At 33.2% G+C, this 24,708-nt stretch overlaps 4 protein-coding genes across 6 annotated transcripts; 3 read left to right on the top strand and 1 right to left on the bottom strand.

The window, feature by feature from the left end:
* Positions 1-516: 516 nt before the first annotated feature.
* Positions 517-6,488, top strand: LOC133288698 (uncharacterized). The gene is made up of 10 exons (XM_061486512.1): positions 517-836; positions 2,270-2,354; positions 4,655-4,729; positions 4,824-4,860; positions 5,089-5,172; positions 5,299-5,359; positions 5,464-5,570; positions 5,644-5,709; positions 5,923-6,063; positions 6,168-6,488. Exons 1-9 carry the CDS (start codon positions 761-763, stop codon positions 6,016-6,018), a joined length of 687 nt encoding a protein of 228 aa, XP_061342496.1. The 5' UTR covers positions 517-760; the 3' UTR covers positions 6,019-6,063; positions 6,168-6,488.
* A 5,850-nt stretch (positions 6,489-12,338) lies between these two features.
* Positions 12,339-13,923, bottom strand: LOC133288695 (deSI-like protein At4g17486). 2 transcript variants are annotated; one of them, XM_061486509.1, is made up of 3 exons: positions 13,756-13,923; positions 13,282-13,575; positions 12,339-12,646 (listed from the first exon to the last, which is right to left on the bottom strand). In XM_061486509.1, the coding sequence occupies exons 1-3, from the start codon at positions 13,889-13,891 to the stop codon at positions 12,387-12,389; spliced, it is 690 nt and encodes a 229-aa protein (XP_061342493.1). In that variant the 5' UTR covers positions 13,892-13,923; the 3' UTR covers positions 12,339-12,386. The 2 variants fall into 2 exon arrangements, with proteins under 2 accessions (XP_061342493.1, XP_061342492.1); XM_061486508.1 differs by having other exon boundaries at positions 12,339-12,640; positions 13,288-13,575.
* Positions 13,924-17,231: 3,308 nt separating this feature from the next.
* Positions 17,232-19,808, top strand: LOC133288701 (uncharacterized). The gene is made up of 5 exons (XM_061486515.1): positions 17,232-17,517; positions 17,906-17,955; positions 18,067-18,119; positions 18,597-19,026; positions 19,142-19,808. Exons 1-4 carry the CDS (start codon positions 17,297-17,299, stop codon positions 19,023-19,025), a joined length of 753 nt encoding a protein of 250 aa, XP_061342499.1. The 5' UTR covers positions 17,232-17,296; the 3' UTR covers position 19,026; positions 19,142-19,808.
* Positions 19,809-20,786: 978 nt separating this feature from the next.
* On the top strand, positions 20,787-23,748 carry LOC133288702 (uncharacterized protein At2g39795, mitochondrial-like). 2 transcript variants are annotated; one of them, XM_061486517.1, is made up of 4 exons: positions 20,787-20,939; positions 22,298-22,520; positions 22,893-23,218; positions 23,323-23,748. In XM_061486517.1, the coding sequence occupies exons 2-4, from the start codon at positions 22,311-22,313 to the stop codon at positions 23,483-23,485; spliced, it is 699 nt and encodes a 232-aa protein (XP_061342501.1). In that variant the 5' UTR covers positions 20,787-20,939; positions 22,298-22,310; the 3' UTR covers positions 23,486-23,748. The 2 variants fall into 2 exon arrangements, with proteins under 2 accessions (XP_061342501.1, XP_061342500.1); XM_061486516.1 differs by lacking the exon at positions 20,787-20,939 and having other exon boundaries at positions 22,279-22,520.
* The last annotated feature ends 960 nt before the right edge of the window (positions 23,749-24,708 follow it).

Raw genomic sequence — 24,708 nt, 5'->3', positions numbered from 1 at the left:
CTTTTCTATTAATATTCCTTTATGATTTAGTATAGTGGATCTTTTTTTTTTTTGATAACAAGTATAATGGATCTTGATTTATAAGTTGTGGTTACCACTATAAATTTTAGAGGAAATCAATATTCGAACAAGAGAAAGAAAAAATAGTAGAATAAGTAATTATAAAATCTTTCATCGTTAATTCATCTTTGTATATGACAAAGTCATATTAACTAACAAGTGAGATATCGATTCCGCTCTTTCTCTTCTCTCTTTCTTGATATTATAACCTAACAATGTTAGGAAGCAATAAGCAAAATATGTATGAAAAAAAAAGATAGTATAATATCATATTCAAAAATCACATAACCTTGTATCAAAAATTTTGTTGTGTATGTCTAAATCGAAGATAGATCCACTTATTTAATGTCATAAAGACATGGAGACATAAAATCTTAAGACGAGTAATGGAGTATCCATCCATTGTAAGAAAAATAAAAAAAGTCAAAAGTAAAGGGGGCAAAGTACGTAAGCTAAACTAGATAGCCACCACAACACACCACACAACACCACAATCATAAAAGCCCAGTTCTGCGATCCACGTCATCATCCTCAACCTCTTTCCAAGAAGAAGAAGAAGAAGAAGAAAAGGGATAACCCCTTTTTTTCTCTCTTGAATTTGGTGCGTTCGGGCGAAGACGATCCATCATCGCTCGACTCACCCGATTCGAATCGTTCGTTCGTTCTCTCTTTCTCTCTCTCTCTGGATTTCTTATCGAAGATGCGACGCTCTGTATCTAAAAAGACGGGTCAATCCAATTCTACTCCTTCCGTCAATTCCGATCTCTTCCGCTCTGGTATTTGCATCACTACGCCATTTTCATATTCCAATTTTCAATTTTTTTTTTATATTTTAATTTTTAAGCTCGTTGCTTTCGGCCACGGCCATACTATTGTCTAATAATGATTTTAATCACGATTATTTAAAACAACATAGATGAAGGTTTTTTTATTTTTCTTATGGTCATGTTAAGGTTTTTTTCTTTTTTTGGGGGGGTGGGGGGAGAGTCAGTCCTGCTCGTTGATGCATGTTAATTTCTCTCGATTATTTATAAATTTTCAGTAAAAAGATTATATTTTTCAAGAATTTTCCTATTATAATTTTGTGGGGTTGGGAGATTGTGGTGGCTGGTAAAGAGAGGACTAGTGGCATGGGAGGAGCATAGTAATAATAATCCTTACTGAAAGATTTATTTTTTATTTTTTTTAAAGTACTACTTACTGAAAGAATTTAGATCTTGAGAAGAAAAAACATATTTTTACTAGTAAATTTTTGAGTCAATTTTGCAATTCTTCAAGCAAAGATTAATGGATGATCAAACTCTTGAAGCATGGACGATACAGCCACAATGAAACCTCTTTGATTAAAAGAATTGGGCGTGAGGATCAATCGCTTCAACACTTGGTCGTTGATGCCTTGGTGCAATGTCAAATGGGCTGTCGTAAAATTTTAAGTTCTTATTCTTAAGTGAAAGGCTATTATGGTTTTTACTAATTTGGTGCTCCTGCAGCACAGAGTGCTCGGTACTCTTTTTTATCAAATATAGTAAAAAATAACACTTTTACACTACCCTTGCCTTTATATTTATTTCCACCATATCCCATATTTTTCCATTTTTGGGCATGGAGTATGTACTCCTTGAGCACAGAAAATGAGCTCTTTAAAATGGAGTATGTACACGAAGTTATTATGGAACTTTTGAGTTATAAATCATTTTTCTCTTCTTGAAAATCTTTAAAAGAAAATTTATTTATTATTGTCATGACTTTCCCCTGTCAATAAGTTTTACGACACAACTGAGTGAAAACTTAAAACTATTAAAGACAATTCCAATATTGCTTTTATATTTTGACCTTTTGCTTAATATGTATTACAAATTTATGGTGGAAAATGACATTTTCATGCGAAGGGAATCTTCTTTTATGACTACTTATCATATGTGGGGAAATCAGAAAGTTGAGATTCTTCTGAGAAATTTGTTTGCATCTACTTGGATTGTTACCATATGGAACATGGAAATTTCTTGTCTCTGAGCCTGCTCATGTGTATTTTGAAGCATATATGTTGTTTATATTACCTGTTTATTCTTGTCTTTTCTTTTTTTGTATGCCTATTATGGTATAGTGTTTATGCCATTAGTCAAACATAATCAGACTAATATCTAGAAAGCACTTTTGGACCAGGCAATGAATTTTTCAATGTTCTAACCATACAAGCACAATTTTTCAGCTTCAAGTAAAGCAAGCTCGAAGGAATCAGAACGAATTGATAGTCTGTTTTATACGTATGCCAATGGATCTACTGGTTTGATTGAGTAAGTATGCTTTATACGAGATTTTTTTTTCTGCAATTAAAAATGTATAAAATCTAATTATATTATGCTGTTGTCATTTTTTTTTTGTTTCATATCTCTAACTTAAGCCATGGATATATGAGGTAAATAGTAAACGATTACGTGCTGCTGTGTATGGATTGTTATAGCCCATTTAATATAGCTAGGTGAGTTTCATAAGTAGTTCAGAGCAGGTTTTACAGAGGTATATGTATGGAGAAAATGACAATATGGCCCTAATCCTCTTATACTAAACTATTCATACTCTTAGCCTCTGTTTGGTACTCTTGATATGGTTTGATAGTATAAAGAAGTCGATGAACTCTTATACTATCAGGAATTTAGTACACGTAGTATAAGCAACTTAATAGTGTATATAAGTAGTATAACTATCTACTATGACTATACTACCCTTTAGCTTCTCCACCTCCTTCAGCATCTTACCCAATTCCTCACAGCAACACTCTGAGCCTGAACCCAATTTGCTCCATCACTTCACACAATTTCACCACTTCCTCTTTTTGCACCCTGATGGAACCTATAATTTCAATAGCAATTATACTGAGAAATAACAAGAAAATGGCAGTAACACAGCAATGGCAGTAAACGAAACAGAGCAACAAGGCTCCTCATCCTAATTACAGACTTAAACACTTAACAATAACAAGAATTACAATGTAGAAAATAGACACCAAAAGACCTCACTCACTCTCAAGCCAAAATACCTAGGCCAAAGAGATCCCAAGAGATCCTTTCCCAAAACCCCACTCCAAATATTCTGAATACATGCCTCCTACACTACACACACTACCTATCTTTTATCCTATACCTTAGGAATATTCTAGAATAGTTTTCCTAACAAACTAGCTAATTCACTAACTAACTATGGCCTCCTTTGCATTGCTGAATTTGGGCCCACTAGTCATAGCCCATCACACCCTCCACCTGCCCTGCTATGAACAAAAAGTAGTGTAGGATTCTGGATTTCTGGTGACGGACAGCCACCTCTGGTTCCAATGACAAACAGCCACCTTTACATTCTTTCCCTTTGTGCACATCATGTTCCTGACACTGGGGATGCATACTCACCTGGATGCCGTGAAGCCCTTCAACAGCGTTGGCATGGACTAGCATGCAACCCAGGCATATTGGTGGAGGTCAAAAGCTCAGGCACCGGTGGTGCTTTGGCAATGGCAGCCCTCATCTTCTCTGCTGCTTAATCTTCATTTTTTTTTTTCTGCACGGATGGTGGTTCCTGGAGTTGGATGGAGACGTTAGGAATGATTTTGAAATTTATTTTGTTTGGGAACTCTATAGGTTTTAGTTCAAGGGAATTGCATGCTGATTAATGTGATTTCATTTAATAGGTGTTGAAATTGTATGGTTGAAATTTGGAATTTTTTATATGGGTTAGTGAACATTTGGTTGCAGATTTTGGTAAGTAGACTTGAAATTAAGTTTATTGACATGTGACATGTCTATGAGTGAGTGCAAGTTTTGCGGTGGTCTTGGCAGAGAAACAGACTTAGAGTGAGATAGATAAAGTTGAGGGGAAGGGTGAGAATAGTTATCGACTTATCGTATCAGGTCTTATCATGTGGTGACTGGTAGGGTAGAGAATAATGTTATCAGGTTATAATAGAATTAAAGTTTTTGACCTTTTTTTTGGTGGAATGGAGGGAAAAAGCCCAACCAAAGAAACAGCTAAGGAACCAAAATAAGTTGGGATCTGCTCACAGATGAGAGATCATTCAAATATAAAGGGGATAAGCCAGAGGGTAGACTAGAAAACTCATTTGTGCATCACTACTTCATCTTGATCCAAAATTCTGTTCACAAGCCAATCTGCACAAACGTTTCCTTCCCTATAGGTATGTTATAGCTTAACATCCCACTCCTTTGCCATCCATTGTTCAAATCAAGTTTTTGACCTCATTTGAATATACTAGTAGTTAGGTACCAAACAAGACTCGATAATATTAGCTTATACGATCAGGACCTCCTTATACAGCACGCTAAATGCAGCCTTTAGGTGTCAAAACCATGAGAAAGATAGGGTGACTTGACACTTAATGTTTAAGACATCACTCGTGCATGTAAATAGAAAACAAAAGAAACTAAAATATCAGATGAAGAGGAATTAATGTGTTTGTAATGCCAGAAAGTGACAGAAAATGATTCTTGGTGTATACATGACCTTTTTTTTTTCCATGTACACACTAGGTAAATGTCTTTACATTTTGAAAGTACGTTCATTATATTGTAATAAACTTTGGTTACAGGCCAGAAGGAATTGAAACACTTTGTGCTCATATGGAGGTGGATCATACTGATGTGAGAATTTTGATGCTTGCATGGTAAGCTACAGTGCTACACTTATCCTTTGGCACAATATTGTTATATCTTTATCTGAAGTTTGTGTTTGGAGTTGATGAAGACTAAATGTCACAGGAAAATGAAAGCTGAGGAGCAAGGATATTTTACCTTGGTATGTATTTTATCATGTTCATTATTCGTAAAACTTCTTTTGGCATTATTTCAATTTTTTTTTTAATTCAAACACACATATAGACATAATGGCACAAATATAAGCAAATGCTCAAGTCTCTTTTATGTTTGCTACACGATCATGTAGTTTTGGTGATATCTTTCTTTCCCCATCCTTATACTGAAATCACTTAAGCAACATCACTTACGTAACCCTAAATATTATTAGGATGAATGGAGGAGAGGCTTAAAAGCAGTAAGGGCTGATACAGTAAGTAAATTGAAGAAGGTACTTCCAGACCTTGAAAAAGAGGTAAAATTATTTAAGTTATATTCTTTGTGATAATTCATGGGCAAATTAATTTATGGAATTTGTTACTTATTTATGGTGGAAATATTTTGAGTTGCTAACATTTTTAATTTGACATCTAATGTAAAGGTCAGGAGGCCATCCAATTTTGCAGATTTCTATTCTTATGCTTTCCAATATTGTTTGACAGGTACACTTTATGTGATTTTTTTAAAATTAATTTTAACCTTTATTTTTCTTTTCCTTTGTTCAATTGTTATATTTCTTATATATAATTTTTTCCAATCTTGCCAGAGGAGAAACAGAAAAGCATTGATATAGAGAGCATTTGTGAATTACTTACACTTGTTTTGGCTTCAACATTTCCAGCCCAAGTAAACTCGTTTGTGGAATATTTGAAGGTGAGGATTGGGTTTGACATTATTGTTTTAGTTCTCACTAATCATTCTTACATGTTTTTATTATCTATGGCAGACTCAAAATGATTACAAGGTCATAAACATGGATCAATGGATGGGATTTTTCCGGTTTTGCAATGAGGTAGCCTCTTTTTCTGCTATTTTCTTGATTGTTGTTATGATAATTATCAAAAGGAAGATATTTGTTAACCTTTTCACAGAAGCACATAAGATGAATGCATATCTATTGTAACACCGATAATTTCTTAACCGTTTCCTTTTCTGTGCTTTCTTTGGATCCTTATTTTTTTTGGTTAAAAATATGAATGACTTGCAAATTCCCATCTTTTCACAGATAAGTTTCCCTACGCTTAATGACTATGATCCTGAACTTGCCTGGCCCTTAATCCTGGATAATTTCGTGGAATGGGTGCGAGAAAAGCAAAAATAACTTTATCTTTTTAGCTGCCTGATTCTCTGTAAACTGCAATCATCGGTATGTGTTTTCATGAAATGTTTGTTTTAACCATTTTGCATTACTTTTATTTTTGATGTTTTTCAAATTTCTTTTCTAACTTACGCTAATTGGTTTGTTGGCAGGACTTCGTAAGTAAGAGAAACTGTCGGACTACAAAATCAGATAGATGCCTTGTGGCTCGCTTATTGTACTCAACATTACAAGTTGTGTTCTTCTGTTGGCCCAGTTTCTTAATGGGCATTCTAAACATAAACCATTGTTACTTTTAATTTCAAATTTTCATTTTGTGCTATAGATCATGCACTTAAGGCTAGATACAAGCTTGTACTTTGTGATCATTGCCATCCCAACATCATCTATCCTATTCTTATTATTCACGTAAGAGCTTTTATTGAACTGAATTGAGTGAGATCATAATTATACACAATTTTATTTTTATTTTTTTTCGTACATAATTTTATTGTTTTTCTTACCCTTACTGGAGTGTATTCAGATGTTAGAGAATAATATAAATCATTAAAAAAGTCCTTATTCAATAGCTTAAGGTTTTGAGTTAAAGTGGTTCTTTACATGGTATCAGAGTTTCAGTGACTATAAGGTTACGAGTTCGATCCTCATCGCTCTCCACTTGTAGAATTAAATAAGTATAAGGTAAATCAAAAATTGGGCCTATGTAATAATTCACGCTTCAAGTCCAAAGAGCTCTTGCGTAAAGGGGCGTGTTAGAGAATAATATAAATCATTAAAAAGGCTCTTACCTAATACTTTAAGGTTTTGAGTTGAAGTGGTTCTTTACAATTGTTGTACGCACCACGAACTTTTGCGCTTCCTTAACCTCTACATTCTTGGTGAAAGCAATCTTTGATTGCAAAGTTCTTAAATCGTTTCACGTCTTTTAAAGTCTAATTGGATAGTTTGTAGTTTGACACCAGCACACTCTATTTAACTTAAGATTTAGACAAATTCTCAATGTATGAGTTGGAACTATTGACATATTTACACATTTACAAGCTTCTAGTTCACATCTCAACTTACCAAGATTTAGTTTTTTGCCTTGTCACGAGACCATCTTGTCATAATAGAGAGATAGAAACAAGTTCGAGAGAGATAGTTGAGCCTGTGTTGCTAATGCAAATAAATCTTCTAGTACTTGGGGTTTATGATTGTTGGAATTCTACATAACAATCGTACAGTTCCCATATTACTATGTTGATTCGTTATTTAAGGACCAACATTGTGCCCAATAAAAAGTCAATTTAACTTCCTTGTGCCTTTGATAGCATTTGCCCAATAAAAAACTTGTTCTCCTGCCCTTTTAGGTGTTCATCAACCGATGAAAACCAATTCAAACCGTGGTGACCGAACCGAAAAATCGATAACCGAATAAATCAAAAATCGAAAAATCGAGAACAAAAAAAAAATCACAAATTTTAATTGGATTGGATCGGTTTTCGAATGTGTTGATGAAAATCAATCCAATCCAAACCGATATATTAATTCTCCTTTACCTACTTGGATTTTTCCCCAATCATAACCCAAAAATTTCTAAACCCAAGACCCATTAACCCATCAACTAAATTCAAGAAAAAACCTAGTCACATCTCATCAAAAAAAAATTATTTGTGTAAAGCTTTATATCTCATTGCCCAAAAAAAAAACCATATTATCGTATGCTTTTCTATTTCAAATTTTTTTTTACAAAGCCTATTATATAAAGGTTTGTTATTTGTCATTTTAAATGACATAAGTTATGTCATTTTATGAGAGACATAGACACTAAAAATGAAAATCATGGGAGAGAGAAAGTTGATGTTTTTTTTTAATTTAAATTTTAAATAAAAAAATTATTTTGTGTCTATCTCTCTCTTAAAATGACATAACTTTATGTCTTTTAAAATGACAAATACTTTTACCTTATACAAAAGATGTTATTTGCACAATAATCATGAAATAAATTTTAAGATTTTCAAAAAACCGAAAACTGATTCAATCCAAATCGAAAAAAATTGAATCGGATAAGATTTGAAAAAAAAATTCAACCGAATGGATGATTACATGATCAAACCGAAGGGATTGAATTGGATGATTTTTGCTTCCAAGACCGATCCAATCTAGACCGCGAACACCTCTGCCCTCTACAAAATTAAACAAAAAATATATATAAAAACAATGAGATTTTTTATGTATCTGTTTGCTGGAAGGAAAATAACTTCTCCAGCAACTGGACAAATTATTATCCCATATTTTAATGCAACTTGGTGGATTTTCTTCCTAAAGATCAGTTATATTATAGTGCTCTTAGCCATGGAGTTTTTTGCTTGTGAAGAAAAGAAAAGAAAAAGAGAGAAAAGAAATGAAAAGTGTGTGTTGCTACTTGCTTAATTGTGTCCATTATTGCTAGTCAAAAGAAGTTGTTCTAACATGTAGCTTTGTTGGTTCTAATAGTCCTAAGGGAGGAAAAAGTGCAAAGTCCAAATAGCAAAAGTCATTACCCTAAAAAGAAAATGAAGTATAGGGACAGACATTGACAGAAAATGACAGCACCCATCTTTGGTGTGTTTGGTACAAGAGAAATTTTTTGGTGATCGGAAATCATGATTAATGGGAATTCAGTAGAAATTGAGTTTACTTGGAATCTTACGAAAGATGTGTTTGGTTCGCCAAAATATTACCGGGAATATTAGGTAAAAATTACTGATTCCATATTTGGTTTAGAACGAAATATGACTTGGAATATGAGGCTATTTTACAAAAATAACCCCAAACTATTTTTACTTTTGTAATTGATAGATTGGGTCTAGATTTTTATGTGTATTGAGGTATTTTTGTCTCAAAATTTATTGTTGTGCTTTCCCTTTACTTGGTATTCTGATTGGTATTCCGAATTACCATATTATTTTTGGTAATCTGAATAGTGACTTTTCTTTATAAATCAAATTACCGGTAATCCTTGGATATCCGGGAATCGTAATTTATTCCTTCTACCAAACGTGGTAATTACATTTACCAAAGAAGGATTACCGGTAATCCTCTCCAAAAACTTGAACCAAACACCCCCTATAGTCCATGTCTTTCTCGCTATCAGTGCTTGGCAATGGCAATTACATTATATGATCCATTCTATGCACCTCTGCAATCAGCATGTCCTTAATTTATCATCATTCACGACTTCCACACAACAAAAAAATAATGGCTGCTTTCCAAAGAGGCTTAATGTTCCAATGCATGTATTTTGAACACATTTTTATTTTTTAAATCGTGTTTATGAAAAGAGGAAATTGTCTATTTCTAAATACATGATATACAGTCAACGTTATTCAATCTTATCAATTCAACAAACTATTATGAACATAAAATTACGAGTTTTGCTTTTTTTTTTTTTTGGAAATATTACGAGTTTTGCTTTTGCTGGACAGTAAACAACTTATTCCAGGAGCATTGAAGTTTTACTAAATTGCATCTTACTCTATTTTTACCTTATATATAAAATCAAAATTAGGGCCCGTTTGTTACACGATTTTTTTTGTTTTCTTGGAATTTCTTGGTTGGACAAATAGGAATGCATTATTTGGTACAAGATTTTTAAAAAAATTTCAGGAATCTGATTTTTCCAGGATTTTATTTTGTGTATAATTTTTTTTGAAAATACCATCCAAAAATACCATCTCGTGGGTGGTATTTTAGAATTTTCATGACAAGGAAAAATTAAATACAACCATACATAGCATCAAGAAAATTAACCCAACATTCTCGGGAATATTTTAACCTACAAAATAACTTTTTGGTAACATTCTCAGAAAACTCATTTTCTCATCATATTCCTGGAAATTATGATTTCCAGATAAAAAAAAATTTATCCTCTATCAAACGCCCCCTAAGGGTTTGAAAGGATGCATAGATCGCTTAAATTTCACATTTTGTACTAAAAGGGTGTGCATGACAACCTTCCTGGAATCAATTCTTTTTTAATTTTTGTTCCTGGAAACAAAAATGGATAGAAAACTCATTTGGTAAAATTGATTTATTTTTTTTGTTTCCAAGATGAACCGGTTTAATTTTTGTGCTGAGGAACAAAAAAAAGAATCAAAAAATTTCTGTTTTTTTGTTCCCAGACAAAAAATGAGAAACATTTATCCCTCTCAATCACTCTCCACCATCGTACCACTAGTGTCATCGTCACCACCCCTCACCACCACGATGCCACCACCTCCTCCACCTATCACCACCACCACAACTACCGTCGGCGCCACCATCACCACTATCACCGTCGCCACCACCATCACCACTACCACAATCATCGCAACCACTGCCGTCATCGCCATCACACACCACTGCCACCACCCCCATCGCCATCACTGCCACCACCACGACGCCACCACTACCATCACCACCACGTCACCAACCACCACTACTATTGCCGCAGCCACTACAGTCACCACCGCCATCGTCGTTGCCGCTGCCACCAAGGCACCAACCACCACCACCATCGCCACCATTACACCACCCCCACCACTATCATCACCACGCCATTACCATCACTACCACTGCCACCACCACCATGATGCCTTCACAACCACCACCACTATGTCACTGCTACCATTATTGCTGCCACCAACCACCTTACCCACCACCATTGTCACAACCACTGTCGTCACCTCTACCACCACCATCCCCACCACTACCACCGCCACCGCCGCAACCACTGCCACCACCACCATGATGCCTTCACAACCACCACCACTATGTCACTGCTACCATTATTGCTGCCACCAACCACCTTACCCACCACCATTGTCGCAACCACTGCCGTCACCTCCACCACCACCATCCCCACCACTACCGCCGCCGCCGCCACCATTACCACTGTCATCGTCGCATCTACTGCCGTCATAACCACCTCCACTATCTTCACCATGTCACTGCCACCACCACTACCGTACTGTCGTCGTCGCCACCACCACAACCACGCCATGTGGAAAGGAAAGTGATGATCCGAAATTTTTTTATATTTAATAGGAATTATTTTTATTATATTATTTGTTGTGTTATCAAGCACAATTATCATTCTCGGAAAAAAAATAGAACATGTTATCAAACAAATTTTTTTTCTCATAAACTATTCCATGACACAGAAATATAAAAGAATTATTTTTTTCAGAAATAGTGCTAGGGAATAGAATGATTGTCATGCACAGCCTAAAGTATCATTTATAAACAAAATTATTAAATATATAATTAAATTATATAACACAAATTAGTAGAGAAATTATAATTAAAATCTTAATTGTGTTGGTCATTTAAGTATTTTCTTAATTATAATATTATCAATGTAAAAAAAATCTTTTTGATAATATTAAAAAAAATCTTTTTCTTTTTTAAAAATACCTCATTTATAATTTTCCTCTTAATTAATGGATGTCTTTTTTCTATGAAATATGAAATTTTAGAATATCATAATTTTGTAAGCCTCAACTTCTGATTCACACATAAAAGTGTAAGGTACAATTATTCTAAAAAAATTTAAACTTCCGTCTGAAGGTGCAGGACCGTGTGCACATAATCTGTAAATAAAAAGTGATAAACGAATACAATATAGTTTGATTGCTCAAAGCGTTGGTGTATGAATATTATAGTTTGATTTCAATGTAAAATTTCTAAATATTATAGTTGTACGTCTGTGTATGAATATAATCCCTGTATATTGAAATTAATATTAAAAGATTATAAGTGGCATCTTGTCGTATAATATTTGAAAATTTAAAACTCGCATTTTAATACACTTAATATTATAATATTATGACGTAGTGTCAACACATCGTTAAAGCGTGATAGATTACAATAGTAAAATGAATAAGCAACTAAATTATTAAAGATGAAATTGATAAAATTAATTTTTGATGGCTTATATAATCATATTTTTTTTAAGAGAGAAGATTATCCTTATTATTATTTTAGTTTTACTACTCTTACTACATATTTGATTACCGTTGAATTAATTTGAAATCAACTACAGTTAATTTTTTTTTTCAACTATTAATTTTAAGTTAACCGATAACCAAACAGATAATAAGAGTAGTACGAATAAAATGATAACATGACCGCCCCTTTTTTTAAGAATTAAAACAAAATTTTCCTATAAAGAAAGAAAAGGAAGCATGAGCTCCGGGATTCCTGGTTGGTTTTTTGGTATCTTTGTGAAGTCATTAGATGAAAAGAATGAAGAATAACAATTTTCAATTGAAAATCCAATCTGTTGCTTTTTTCTTTGTTAGAGCAACATCTGTAATTGGACAAAACAAAAAGAGAAAAAAAATATATATAAAATTTTCACATTTTGGACATCAAGATGAAGAAGAACCAATAATCAAAGGTGAAGATGGAGGAAGGGCACGTCTTGTTCTACTCCTTCCCCTGCGCACTCCAGAGCTAGAAGCAGGAGAAGATGAAGACGAGGATGTTGAATTTGAAGCATTAAGCTTGTTGGATTCACTTGTTAATGCTTGCTTTTCTCCTTCACATTGCTTGTCTTCTATTCTGTGATGCCTAACTTTAGTTGAATTCAATGTCACAGGAAGAACACAATTGCACAAAAAACCTGCAACACAATAAGCCAACCAACCCACCCACCCAAGCATAAAATAAATCAGGTGAACTTAAACCAATCTCAATTTCGAAACTTTAGCAAAAAAGAGTTAATAAAATAAAATTAAAAAGAAAAATACATGTCTCTTCCTTACTTTTATATATGGAAAACTAATTAATCCTAAACTTAAGTTTACTTTACCTCAATCATTATCACAAAGAATCTATATATTTACAGTGTGGCAGATACTAATGTTGTTGTTTTTGTCATTCTCAATTACTTTTCCATAAATATTTACATGACATGGGGGGTGCTACTTACAAACGAATCAAATATGATTCCAAAGTAATTTCATTTATTTTTCCCCATCATATAAAAATAAATTCAACAATTCTGACACCATGTGGATGATTTTTAAACATTGCATGTCCGGTATTAATTTCATAATTTCATTATAGTCTCCATTACCCATAACCTCGATATTAAACTAATTTCCATATCTGAATAACTACATGTCATTGCAGATACAATCATTTAACCAAAAATGAACACAACAGCCACATGTTATATAGATTTTCAACAAGGAAACAATAAAAAGTGAAAAATTAAAACCAGTTTTCAGTAGAGTTGTTTAACTAGTAGTAGTGATGGTGAGTTACCAATTCTTGCAAGACGATTGACCCAACTGGGTATAGGATTTCCAGTGAGCCTAACACAAACATCATTGCAGAAATGGTTGCAGTTTTTTGTGATGAGATTGTAAGCATTCCCTTTATACTCAGCAGAAAGCTCTTCCATCACAACCCTGACTTCACCAGGACCCATATCAGTCTTCCCAATCAGTATCGTCTTCCTGAAAGTGAACCCTTCACACCTTTTCGGTTCTCCTTCGAATATTCCCGTAGATGGGTACTCGTGAGCCCCGAACGCGTACTCAACACCGTGAACTGAACCCCAAAAAAAAATACAAAAAAAATACAAAAAAAAAAAAATCCAATTTTTTTCAAAAAAACAAGAGAGATAGAGAGACCCATCATCGGTTTTTTCTCACAGATCGTAGATCTGAAGTGGGTTTTTGTGCAGATTCAAAATGGTAAAAGAATGGGGTTGAGAATTGAACAACGAACCTTGCACGCCGGAATGGTACACTCCGAGGCCGAACCAGTAAGCGTAACCGTTGATTGGTGTCAGATCGTAGACGTTGAGGTACACCGGAACCGATCCCGAACCGACGCCGTTCCGTGAGCTCTTCCTGCAAAGCATTCTGCGGCGTCGTTTTTGCTTCGGTTATGATAACTACTTCATCTGTTTCATATGGAAGAACTAATAAAAAGCAGAGTTCAGTGGTAAAACGTAGGTGGGGTGGGTTTTCTTTCCCTGGAAAGTTTTCAAAGTTATTTACTTTTTCCAATTGGGTATCTGAATTTTCAAAAAAAATAAAAATGCAAAACACTAAGAAGAAGAAAAAGAAGAGAATGAGAAGGTTCTTATGCTTGCTGTTGTTGTTGCCGGTGCTCGTATGTTAATTCAGAGCATAGTGTGTTACATACATTACATTACATTATGGGTTTTATTTTTCATGTATAACACACAAAAAGTGTAACTTTTTTATTTTCTCTCTCTTCTTTTTTAGTGGGTCCCATTCACTTTTTGTGTGTTGCATAAAACCCTTACATTATATGTAACTGTATTTATAAATCGGAGTTTTTTACGTGAATGGCCTCTGTTTTGTGGCAAAATTACGGTTCTGCCTTAATATGAGCTGGTTTGTGAATATTTTTAAAAAAATTAAAAGAAAAAAAAAATCCTCAGGAGAAAGGAAGTAACGTTTGTTCATCATTATGGTGTATGGGTGGGGTTGTATATAATGTGTATATTATGAGTTGTTGTTAGTGACTTAGTGGAGTTTTAATCTTAAAGTAAAGAAAATGGAGCGTCACGATGGTTTTGGTCCTTTTGCGGGAAAGGGAAGTGGGGTCCAACTCCAATCATATGTTAATAGGATTTTATGTTTATCATTTAACATAATATAACTTCATTTTCCTACACACACATTAAAGAGGTAGGGTTCACATATTTTTCTTTCTCTTTCATCATTTCATTTTCTCTCTCTTTTGATGCGAGAGTTGAAAACAATACTTGCATCATGTTACATAATACTAATAAAACCCATGTTAATAAGTTTTTTTTTTGGATTAAAGAATATAATTGAGATTTGAATAGAGTTAATGTGGACATTAACTCGGATTTCCCTTTTTTTGGAATCTACGTTTCACCCAAATTCAAGTGAACAACATGGAAAAGACAGTGACTTTGACCCAGAAAGTTGAAGGAAGGACTAGTAGTTAATTATGCCTCACTTATCCTTGTATTGTTGTTTATTTGTGATGATGATAATCATGCATATCATAGACTTTAACTTTGCCATCACGTGGGTATTGTAAATAATAGCACCAACAAATTCTAATCTCATGTGATTGAGATTCGTGACATCAATTTTTAAACAGAAATGAGATATTCCACAACCGGTTTTGGGGCCAATAAAATTTTTCATATCCCAGTTCGAATAAAAAATGTTAAAGTTTAGTAGTTGGAATAGTAAATTGGCAAGGAATGTATTACAAATAAAAAAAACAGAAATATAGTAAGAACTGAAAATTGAATGTATTTAATTTAATTGCTGGGCTTACACTTAGTTATACTAAATATTTACATTTAGAATATTTAATATGAAGAGGTTATACTTACTACCCCTTCTTCTTACTATCTCTTATTATCAAATTCTAACATTTGATTTCAGTCAATCTAACCGTTATAATTTATTGAAAATTAATAATTAATTAATAAATATGACTCAATAAATTACAATCGTTAGATTGACAAAAATCAATAGTTAAGATTTAGTAGTAAAAAAAAGAGATAATAACTATAACCTTTCCTTATCTATTAATAGATTTTTTAATGGGGTTTATTAGTCTCCTTTAACATGAATAATTTTCTCTCCAGTTGCACTCACAAACCAGCAATGTGACTTACCAAAAAAAAAAAAGAGAAAAAAAAATCAAATAGACCCCACATCATTTTTAAATCAGCAGGAAAAAAAGCTTGTCTCAAAGATGTGTTTTTTTTTTTTTTGGTAAACTAATAAACATCTGTTTAGATATAGATTATGTTCACATTAATTTTATAGATTCAAACATTTTGTTTTTATTAAAAAAAATCCTAAATAAGGAAGAGGGAAAAGATATACTTGCAACTAGGGGTGTTAACGGGCCGAGCCGAAACGAGCTTTGATCTTAACGGGCTAAGCCTGTATTTAAACGTGTCCGACTGACCTTAGCCTGTTACCTGTTACGAATATAATATTGGCCTGTGACCTGGTTTATTTACAAAAAATAAAAGCCTGCGTGAAGCCTGTCTTAGCCTGTTAGCATGTTAAAGAATAAAAATAAGAGAACAGAATTCCACAAAAAATCAATTTCTAGATAGAAACCTTAGTTTCCAATTTGCAGCAATAATTTACAAAGTCTACAATAAATAAATAAAATTAAAGTGAGAGAAGGTAGATAACATGTTATATTATCTTAGCCCATTATAAAAAAAGTGCCAACAAAAATAAAAATAAATAAATAAAATAAAAAATAAATTGACACAAACAAGCAGTGCACAGTGGAACGAATAAGTTTTTGTGGGTTTGTTTGTGTGAAGATGAATGATAATATAGAACAGCACTAGTAATTCCATAAATATACATAAATTCAATATATATATCCAAATAGCATAATATAAAACAAAATCATTCAAAAAGTCTGTTAAACCAATAAAATGGGGTGAAATAAATTGATGAGAGAGAGTTATTACAAGTAGTATAAAAAGTATAAATAAATATTTATATACTAGGCTAGCCTGGGAGGCTCTAAGGCCGAGCTTCTGAATTAGAGCCTGAGGCCTTTTTATTAAACGAGCTTTTATACAAGTCCAAGTCTGGTTCCAAACGAGCTTTTATTAAACAAGCTCAGGCCTTTACGAGCCGAGCCAAAGGCCCCTGAAAGGCCCCTAGCTCGTTTACCACCCCTACTTGCAACCAATTTTTATTTATAATCTCTTATAATCATATTTTAACCATTGATTTCTGTCAATCTGACTGTTATAATTTATTTGAAATTAATAAATATGATCTAATGAATTATAACCGGTAGATTGGCTGAAATCAACGATTAAAATATGATTATAAGAGGTTGTAAACGAAAATAGGTGGTAAGTATAACCTTCTTTCAAGAAAAAATAATTATTTATTTTAAAGGAAGGTTTTACTTACAAATTACAACTTCTTACAACAATATCTTAACCGTTGATTTTCGTCAATCAACGGTTATCATTTATTGTGAATTAATAATTAATTAATAAATTTAATTTAGAAAAAGAGTAATAATTAATTGACGAAAACCAATGGTTAAGATATAATTATAAAATATTAAAAATGAAAATAGATTACAAGTATAACCTTCCTCTTTATTTTAATTCAACATAAATTACTTCTGTTAAATAATAATATATAAATGGGCCGTGATGGGCCCGGTCCACCCAATTTTTGGGCCGGGTATTCTCGATCCGAATTTTCAATAGGAGGCTTCGGAGGTGGATGTTTAGGGTTGTAGAGGGGTTCCGATGTTTGGCGGCGGAGGACGGTGGTTGCGCTTCTCGGGACGATTCAAGTTTCTTCGGACAACATCGTTCTGCAGCGACGCCAAAAGCACGTCAAGCAATCCAGCGAAGAAGATGAACAGCGACATCATCGCCGATGAAAGGTATCGGCAGCTGGAGAATCTCGACATGACGACCGCCGCTAAGATCCTTTTCTCTGACCCATCAAAGAAAAAGGAGTTTGGGTATCCCTTTTCCTCTTTCTTTCATTCTTTCAGCCCTATATCTTTTGTTGCTCGGGTTAATTCAGGTTTTGCTCTCTTTGGCATTTCGTCGAACACCTTCATTTCACTGTTTCCCCCTGTTCATTTCCCCCCTTTTCTTGAGAAGACTCCTGTACTTCACTGTTTCTTTGATATTTTAATCCCATACTGTCATCATTTTGCTAGCTTTATGTACATCTGTTTTTTACTACCACATTTGGAGTTTCAAGCTGCAAGGAATTACACTAAAAACCCTGTTCATTCTTTTTTTCGAGAAGATTCATATATTTGTTTATGCTGTTAATGGTTGTGAAAAAAAAAAAAAAAAAAAAAAAAAATCTTACTTTGTATCTCTGTCTATCTTGATCAGGTTTGATTTCCATCTTTGGCAATTTTTTGTTGCCTGTTTGCCTTCCTTGGGTATGATACTCACGCCTTTTAAGTTTTTCTTCTATCATTGACGTTATTATTATTTTATTTTTTTTCAAAAATTTCTACTGCTAACATCTAAATAAGTTATTACTGCCACAGCTGTATATTTGGTGGCGCAGTATTCTCGTTATAGAATGAGAACAATGGAGGTGGTACGTTTTCTTTCCTTTGTACTGATATTGTAGTATAAGAGGGGGAAGTTTTCTAGCATCATATATACTATTCAGTGTATATGATAATATGACAAGGCTGGTATAGACATTCAGTGTTCTGATCCATTTTTTCCTGGACAGACATTAGTACTGTATAGATCATATCCTAGATATGTTCATGCATTCTGCAGTTATTTGTTGTGGCAGCACTGTGGAGTTGTGGGTTGAGAACTATGAGAGATATCGTGTGCTACTTATTTACTATTTATTTGAAATATATTAGAGTTTCCTAGATTATATTCTATGTTTTTGTGGGACTTGTTTTTTGTTTGTACTTTGTAAATTAGAATTGTGGATTTTTATCTGTGTATCACTTTGACCTTGTAATTATGATTTTAAATAATCGAAGAAGTAGTACCCCATTTTTTGGGTTGGTATTCCCTATTGATAATGGCTATTCTCCAAATCATTTTCTAGGAAGTGGAGCAGAAACGGAAGCAGAAGGAAGAGGAAGAAGCAAAGGAAAAAGAAAAAGAAACGGAACTAAATCCCCCCGAGGAAAAGGAAGCGAAATCTGATCCCCAGCTTTCAGAGGTGAAAGTGAGGCTTGAGAAACTTGAAGAGACTGTGAAAGAGATTGTGGTTGAAACAAAGAAACAATCAAGCAGCAACCTAGCCCAAAATCAGGTAACAGATGATGAGAAAAAACACCTAAATTCTTCTGCACCAAGGGGCACAAGTTTCAGTTCAGCATCAAATAAAGCTTTAGAGGAAGACCATTTTGGTAAGAATAATTCTCCTAAGTCAAAGCCAGAATTAGGTGAAGAGAGTAAGGGTTCCTTCGCAACTCCAAATTCTTCTGTTCAGGACCCAAAAGGCCAGAATCAACGTGGAGGGGCTTCTTGAGGTACTAGGCTCTTACGAAAACTTTGAAGTCATTGTACATAATTGATCACAAGCCATAGGGCTGTTTATTGATATTTTTTTTAGTAAGTGAATAGTTATTTAATTATGTTCCACAGATTCCCAAACCTGTCAACCCCCTCCTTCATTGGAAGAATTTTTTGAGTTATGTTGGGAAGGAAGATTTAAATGAGAAAACTATCGTTGGTGCATCAGTTTAATTGTTGTAGGTGGTAACTTGAAAGCAATTCCTAGTTGGGCTTTATGCTGCCTGCAATCATGTAAGGATCCACTAAATTAACAGATTTTTTATAGGCCATGATCATTTTGAAGGTCTTGGGGAGTAAAATTTGGATGCATCATGCGTGAAATCACCCTAAGGAGGGGCTGGCTTTATTTTGACTGAAAATCATGGTACTCTTTATCAGGCAGTTCACTTTGTTTCTCTCCCGTGGATGATAATGATATAATGTAAATCCAAAAAGTGGTATATAGAGTTTTGGTTGATATTTTATACTTTTCCATTTTGTACATGTTCTTGGATTCAAATGATTATTCCCATGAATGCTTTTGAATTTACAAGTACACAGATGACAGCATACGTGCTTAACATACGTCTAGGAAGAATACTCCGAATCTTTAAATTCTTCCAAATATGTACAAATATACTATTATTAAACCAAAAAAAGTGAGTTTATGTTATGATATTCGGTGTGAACCTGTTCTTATTTGAAGTTTAAACATGAAATGTGTACAACGCATATCTGAAGTGTTAGCTTTGTCATTAAGTTGAGGAACCCCCTTGACTTTTTCTTGTCAACTCAACTTTTTTATCTTTTAAAAGTGAATGCTTATCTTCTCACTGTTAGGTTCTTGATGGTTATGTCTCATTAATCACCTTCGGATATTTGGAAGGAAAAATTTAGATGGACCCGCTACTCATGATATTTATGCTCAGGTACTGTTAAGCACTTGTATGGTAAATTAGTTCAAGTGGTTGACGGGCACTTAGAAGTAAACAGCTGATCATCCTCAGTGCCCTGTTTGGCCTCTCTTATTTTTAGTTTCTCTTTTCTTTAAAAAGTAGAAGTTTAGCCAAACATGTTTTCATAAAACCTCTCCTATTAGTTTTCAAAAAAAAAAAAAAAAAAACTCTCTTATTATAACTTTTTTGACTTCTTATATTTATTTTACAATTTTATCCTTATTTTAAATTTGTATTTATAGATTTTATCCTTTACTTTAATAATAAATTATTTTATCTTTGCTCTTTCAAAACCATCAGAATAAATTTATATAATCACTAAATAACTTTTAGCTTTTCTTTTAATTTTAGCTTGAAAGTAGTTTTTAACTAAAAAAAAAAGATACCAAATATGCTGTTAATTTTTCCTTTTGGAAAAAATGTACTCATTCTTCAGAGATGATTATAAAAGTAAATACCATTTTGAGTCTTTAACAAAACACACAATTTATTTTAATCTCTTAAAAAAAAATCGACTTGTGCTCCAAAATTTCAATTTTTTGAAATTGTGATATCTCAAAAATTAAAAAAATACTCATGTTAATTCCTAAAAAAGGATTAATATGAATTTTTTTTTAAAAAAAATTAAAATGGGTTATGTGTTTTTTTGTTGAGGACCTAAAAAGATATTTACTTTAATTATAATCTTTAGATTGTTTTACAACTATGAAATGGTCTATCATTTCTTTTATATTTTGGTATACCAGTATCTTGGATTCCTGAGTTACATGCTTGTATTTGGTGCACTGGCATAAGATTACACTGGCTTTGAAGACATTTCCTTGGCATAATTTCAGTAATTGCTGGTATGTGTATCAGTTTATACCTGAAAGGCTGAAAACATTTTGAGTATCTAACATCCTTGAGTAGAAGTCGCACCAGTTTTCATCAAGGTAATGTTAGATTCACGTACTAACTTATCCTTCAAGGAAATTTAATATTTTTCATTTATTTTTCTATATCTTTTTCTTTCTCATACTTTTTTCTCCAAATCAATGTCTCGCGTGAAATCTTGTGAGGTCTGTACGCAGATGTTCTTGCATGCTCTGATCGTTATGGTTTCATTAATTATCCGTTGTATCGCTAGGACTCCAATGCCATTTAACTGTAGGGTATCATTCTAAGCGCATAATGTTATATAACTATGAAGTAGGATATTCTTACTACCTATTTTTTTTTTACTATCATTCCACTATCACTTTAATCACCATTGGATTCAAAAGTTATTTTTTTTTTCTCTCTTCATTCAACTTTTCCTTTAATCAAATGGTGATTAGAGTGATAGTGAAGTGGTAGTAAAAAAAAAAGTAGTTAGAATATCCTAGCTCTGTAAGTATAGCCACACGTAAACAAACAAACTTAGCCTGTGCTTGTACTGTACAAAGTTAAAACGTTATGTTGAAATACATAATGGCAGTGTCTATAAAATACATGAACAAGTGTTACCAAAAAAAAAAAAAAATACATGAACAAGAAAGGGGTATAGCTATTGATCTTTTTTTTTTTTTTTTCCTTCAAATTTTTTTGTTTCAATTTCTTGTTACTTGCAGTAGAATGATCCATCAAGATTATTTTCATTTAATTTGTTTCATATTTTTCAAATAACTTTTTTTGTTTTTAGTAACCACAATGTAAAAAAGACAGCACAAATTCTCATTTTTTTTAATTCACAAATTCAAGTTTGACCCAATAATTAAAAGGAAATAAATCTGTCTAATGCAACATACTAAAAAAAGTGGATGAGTTGTGGAGAAGAAATAGAAAGAAAAAAAAAACAGAGAAAGAAAAAAAAGTAAATCCCATTATTTTTGTATGTTGCAACTTGCAACATGTGTTGTAACGATATTAATACCAACACGAAAAACGTGACACGACATGCCGACACGTTAGATAATATATCTTATAGTTAAATTATGGAAAAAAATTATTCTTATGTTATATAAGATAAGTTTTCTCTCCTACATACTTTTTAATAATTGTGTCACTTTTAATTTTATTTTTTCATGTGATAGAGCATTCAAATTTGTCTCTATAACATAAGATAATTTATCTCCTTTGTCATTATATTAATAAACCCTTAAATTATATGCAAAAAAAGCCTTTTTCTTTGTTTAACTCGATAACTAAATAAAAATAAATACATTTTTAATATTTCTGAATATTTTTGGAGCCTTCCATGTGGGTTGTGTTGATTCTTGTTCTGGAATTTCATAAACCCTTTGGCTCTAAACCCTGCATTTGTGTTTCCTAGTTTGTGTTGTTCGATGGCGCGCTTGTTCCGTTCCCTTTCCCTCAGAAAAACCCTAACCCTAACCCTCCAACTTCTGCATCAACAACAACAATTATGCATTTCTCGCCACCTGCCCCGAAGAACTTACATCTCCGACATGCGCAAATCAGCTTTCGAAGGAAACATTTTGAGACTCCTTCGCAACGAGATTCAGTTGGAGCTTCAATCTTCTCCTCCCAGCAACGTATGCTTTTCCTTTTCCCTCTTACTTCACAGTCATCAAATTTTTACCCCTTTGTTCTTTTTCGTAATTCGTGGTTGTGTGCGTAATGGGTTTTTGATTAGGGAAAAATGGGTATTCTGGATTTACTCTGTTATCGATAGAATGATGGAAAAGGAAAGGACTTTCTAATATTTAGGAGCTGCTCATATGTGATTTTCAGAATGAAGTTAGGGGAAAAAGCTATGATTTTTAGATTCTGCTAGAAATTTTCTTATTTTGTATAATTTTCTTTGCAACCAGCACCATCTGGGGAAATTTTTCAACTCTCTTCAGTTGGATTGGTAAAATATATTTTTGAACATGAATACTTAACGGGGTGTTCTTGTTTTGCAGCCTGTTACCAAGTTTGGTTCCTTTATGGTGGATGGCCGACCTGGGGACCGATGGATTACATTGAAAAGAAAATTTGAAGACGAAGATGTTAAAGTTGAAGTCACCATGTTTGATGGAGCTGTTCCTGCTCCGAGTGCAAGTGGTGGTGTAGCTACTGTGGATGACGTGCAGCTACACATTACTTTAATTGTGAGTATCTCCAAGGGAGAAGGTGGTGTCCTGGAAATCATGTGCTCTGCTTGGCCAGACAGTATAGAGATAACAAGGCTGTTCATACGTTCAAATGAGAAGATGCTAGCTGAGCCCTATGCTGGTCCTGATTTCAAGTAGGTTTACCCACTCATTTCTACTCCTATTTGTTGGCTTAAAACTTTGGATGATAGTTAGATTTAGAATAGTGTTCCCACCTTTTGCTGTTGGTTCTTGGCAGGGAATTGGATGATGAGTTGCAAGATAGCCTTTATGATTACTTGGAAGCTAGGGGTATAAATGATGACCTTGTCATTTTCCTGCATCAATACATGAAACACAAGGATAAAACAGAGCTCGTAAGATGGATGGAAAGGGTTAAATCTTTTATTGAAAGGAAATAAGAGCACTGAAATTTCAATGTTCTAGATGAGATAAGCCATTAGATCATATCTCTCGTGTATTTTGTCAGTGAAATCTGAATCTAAGCAGGTATACATTTTTGTTTTTCTGGTGACCAATGCTTCAGATTTATAGTTGGTGCTGGTGGAGCTTGCATTAACATAAATAGGAAATGGCCGTATTGTATTTGTGATTTTTGCTGTGGATCCCTTTCTCCCCGAGAAAAAGGAGAGAAAACAAAACATAGTTACTTACCACATCTTTAACGGAAGGTTTTTTTCTCTGTAGAAAATCATACATGCTTATCCACTTTTATGATTATGATGTCTGGTTTCCAAACTATGAAGTGTGAACAGTGACTGATAATGTTTGGTGACAATTGATTAGTAGTGGGGAACAGCTGAATAATGCTAGTTACGCGTATAAGCATTTGAATCTCTTGCCAGTGAAAGTCAAAGTGCGAGTGGTGTTGGTTTCATTTGGTTGTTAAGGTTCTGAGTGTAGAAACTTGGGGGTATGTTTGATTTCTGTTTTCAAAAATAATTTTTTAATTTTTAGAATATAAAAAATAAAAAATCAGTTTGATCATACCTGTTTTATATAAATAGTTCTAAAAATTACATTTACTCTTTAGTTTTTTGAATCAAATGGAATATATTTTAATTGTTTCTGTTTTGTATTTTGACTTTTAACTTTAAAAAAAAAATACCATTTCATTGGTTACTCTACAAAATAGTTTGAAGAAAAAAAGAAGTAGAATACAATTAAACATATTCTTTGTTTCCTAAATCTAGTCAGTTTTTATTTGTCATATTTTTAATTTCTAAGGGTTTTCGTTATATAATTATAACAATCTATACTGTGTCTCTAATAAAATAAAATTCTAATCATTTTAATGAAACAATTAATGGCTTTTTATCTCATGTTACAAATTAATAGAACTAAACTAAGCTAGTAAGATACACAAATGAAGCGAAAATTTGGAGGAATGAACAAACTTGAATGATGTCGCACGTTGCTGTCCGGGAGAAGCGTATACAAGATATGTTAAAGTCAGTATACTTCAAGATAATCGTTCCTTCCTATAAGTTCATAAAACATGTAGTTGTCAAATGAATTTTTTAGCCTGATAGAAAATAGACATATTCAAATATAATTATTACCCTTTTATTTCTGTTAAAGTGAAATTGAAACTACAGATGCAAGACTTACCATGTGTGTATTG

This window comes from Gastrolobium bilobum, unplaced genomic scaffold (assembly GCF_033153095.1).
Source record: "Gastrolobium bilobum isolate Gb01-03AN ecotype WA unplaced genomic scaffold, APGP_CSIRO_Gbil_v1 utg70105, whole genome shotgun sequence".
NCBI classification, from domain to species: domain Eukaryota; kingdom Viridiplantae; phylum Streptophyta; class Magnoliopsida; order Fabales; family Fabaceae; genus Gastrolobium; species Gastrolobium bilobum.
Note: the sequence above shows the minus strand (reverse complement) of the source record. Positions and strands in the feature narration are given on the sequence as shown.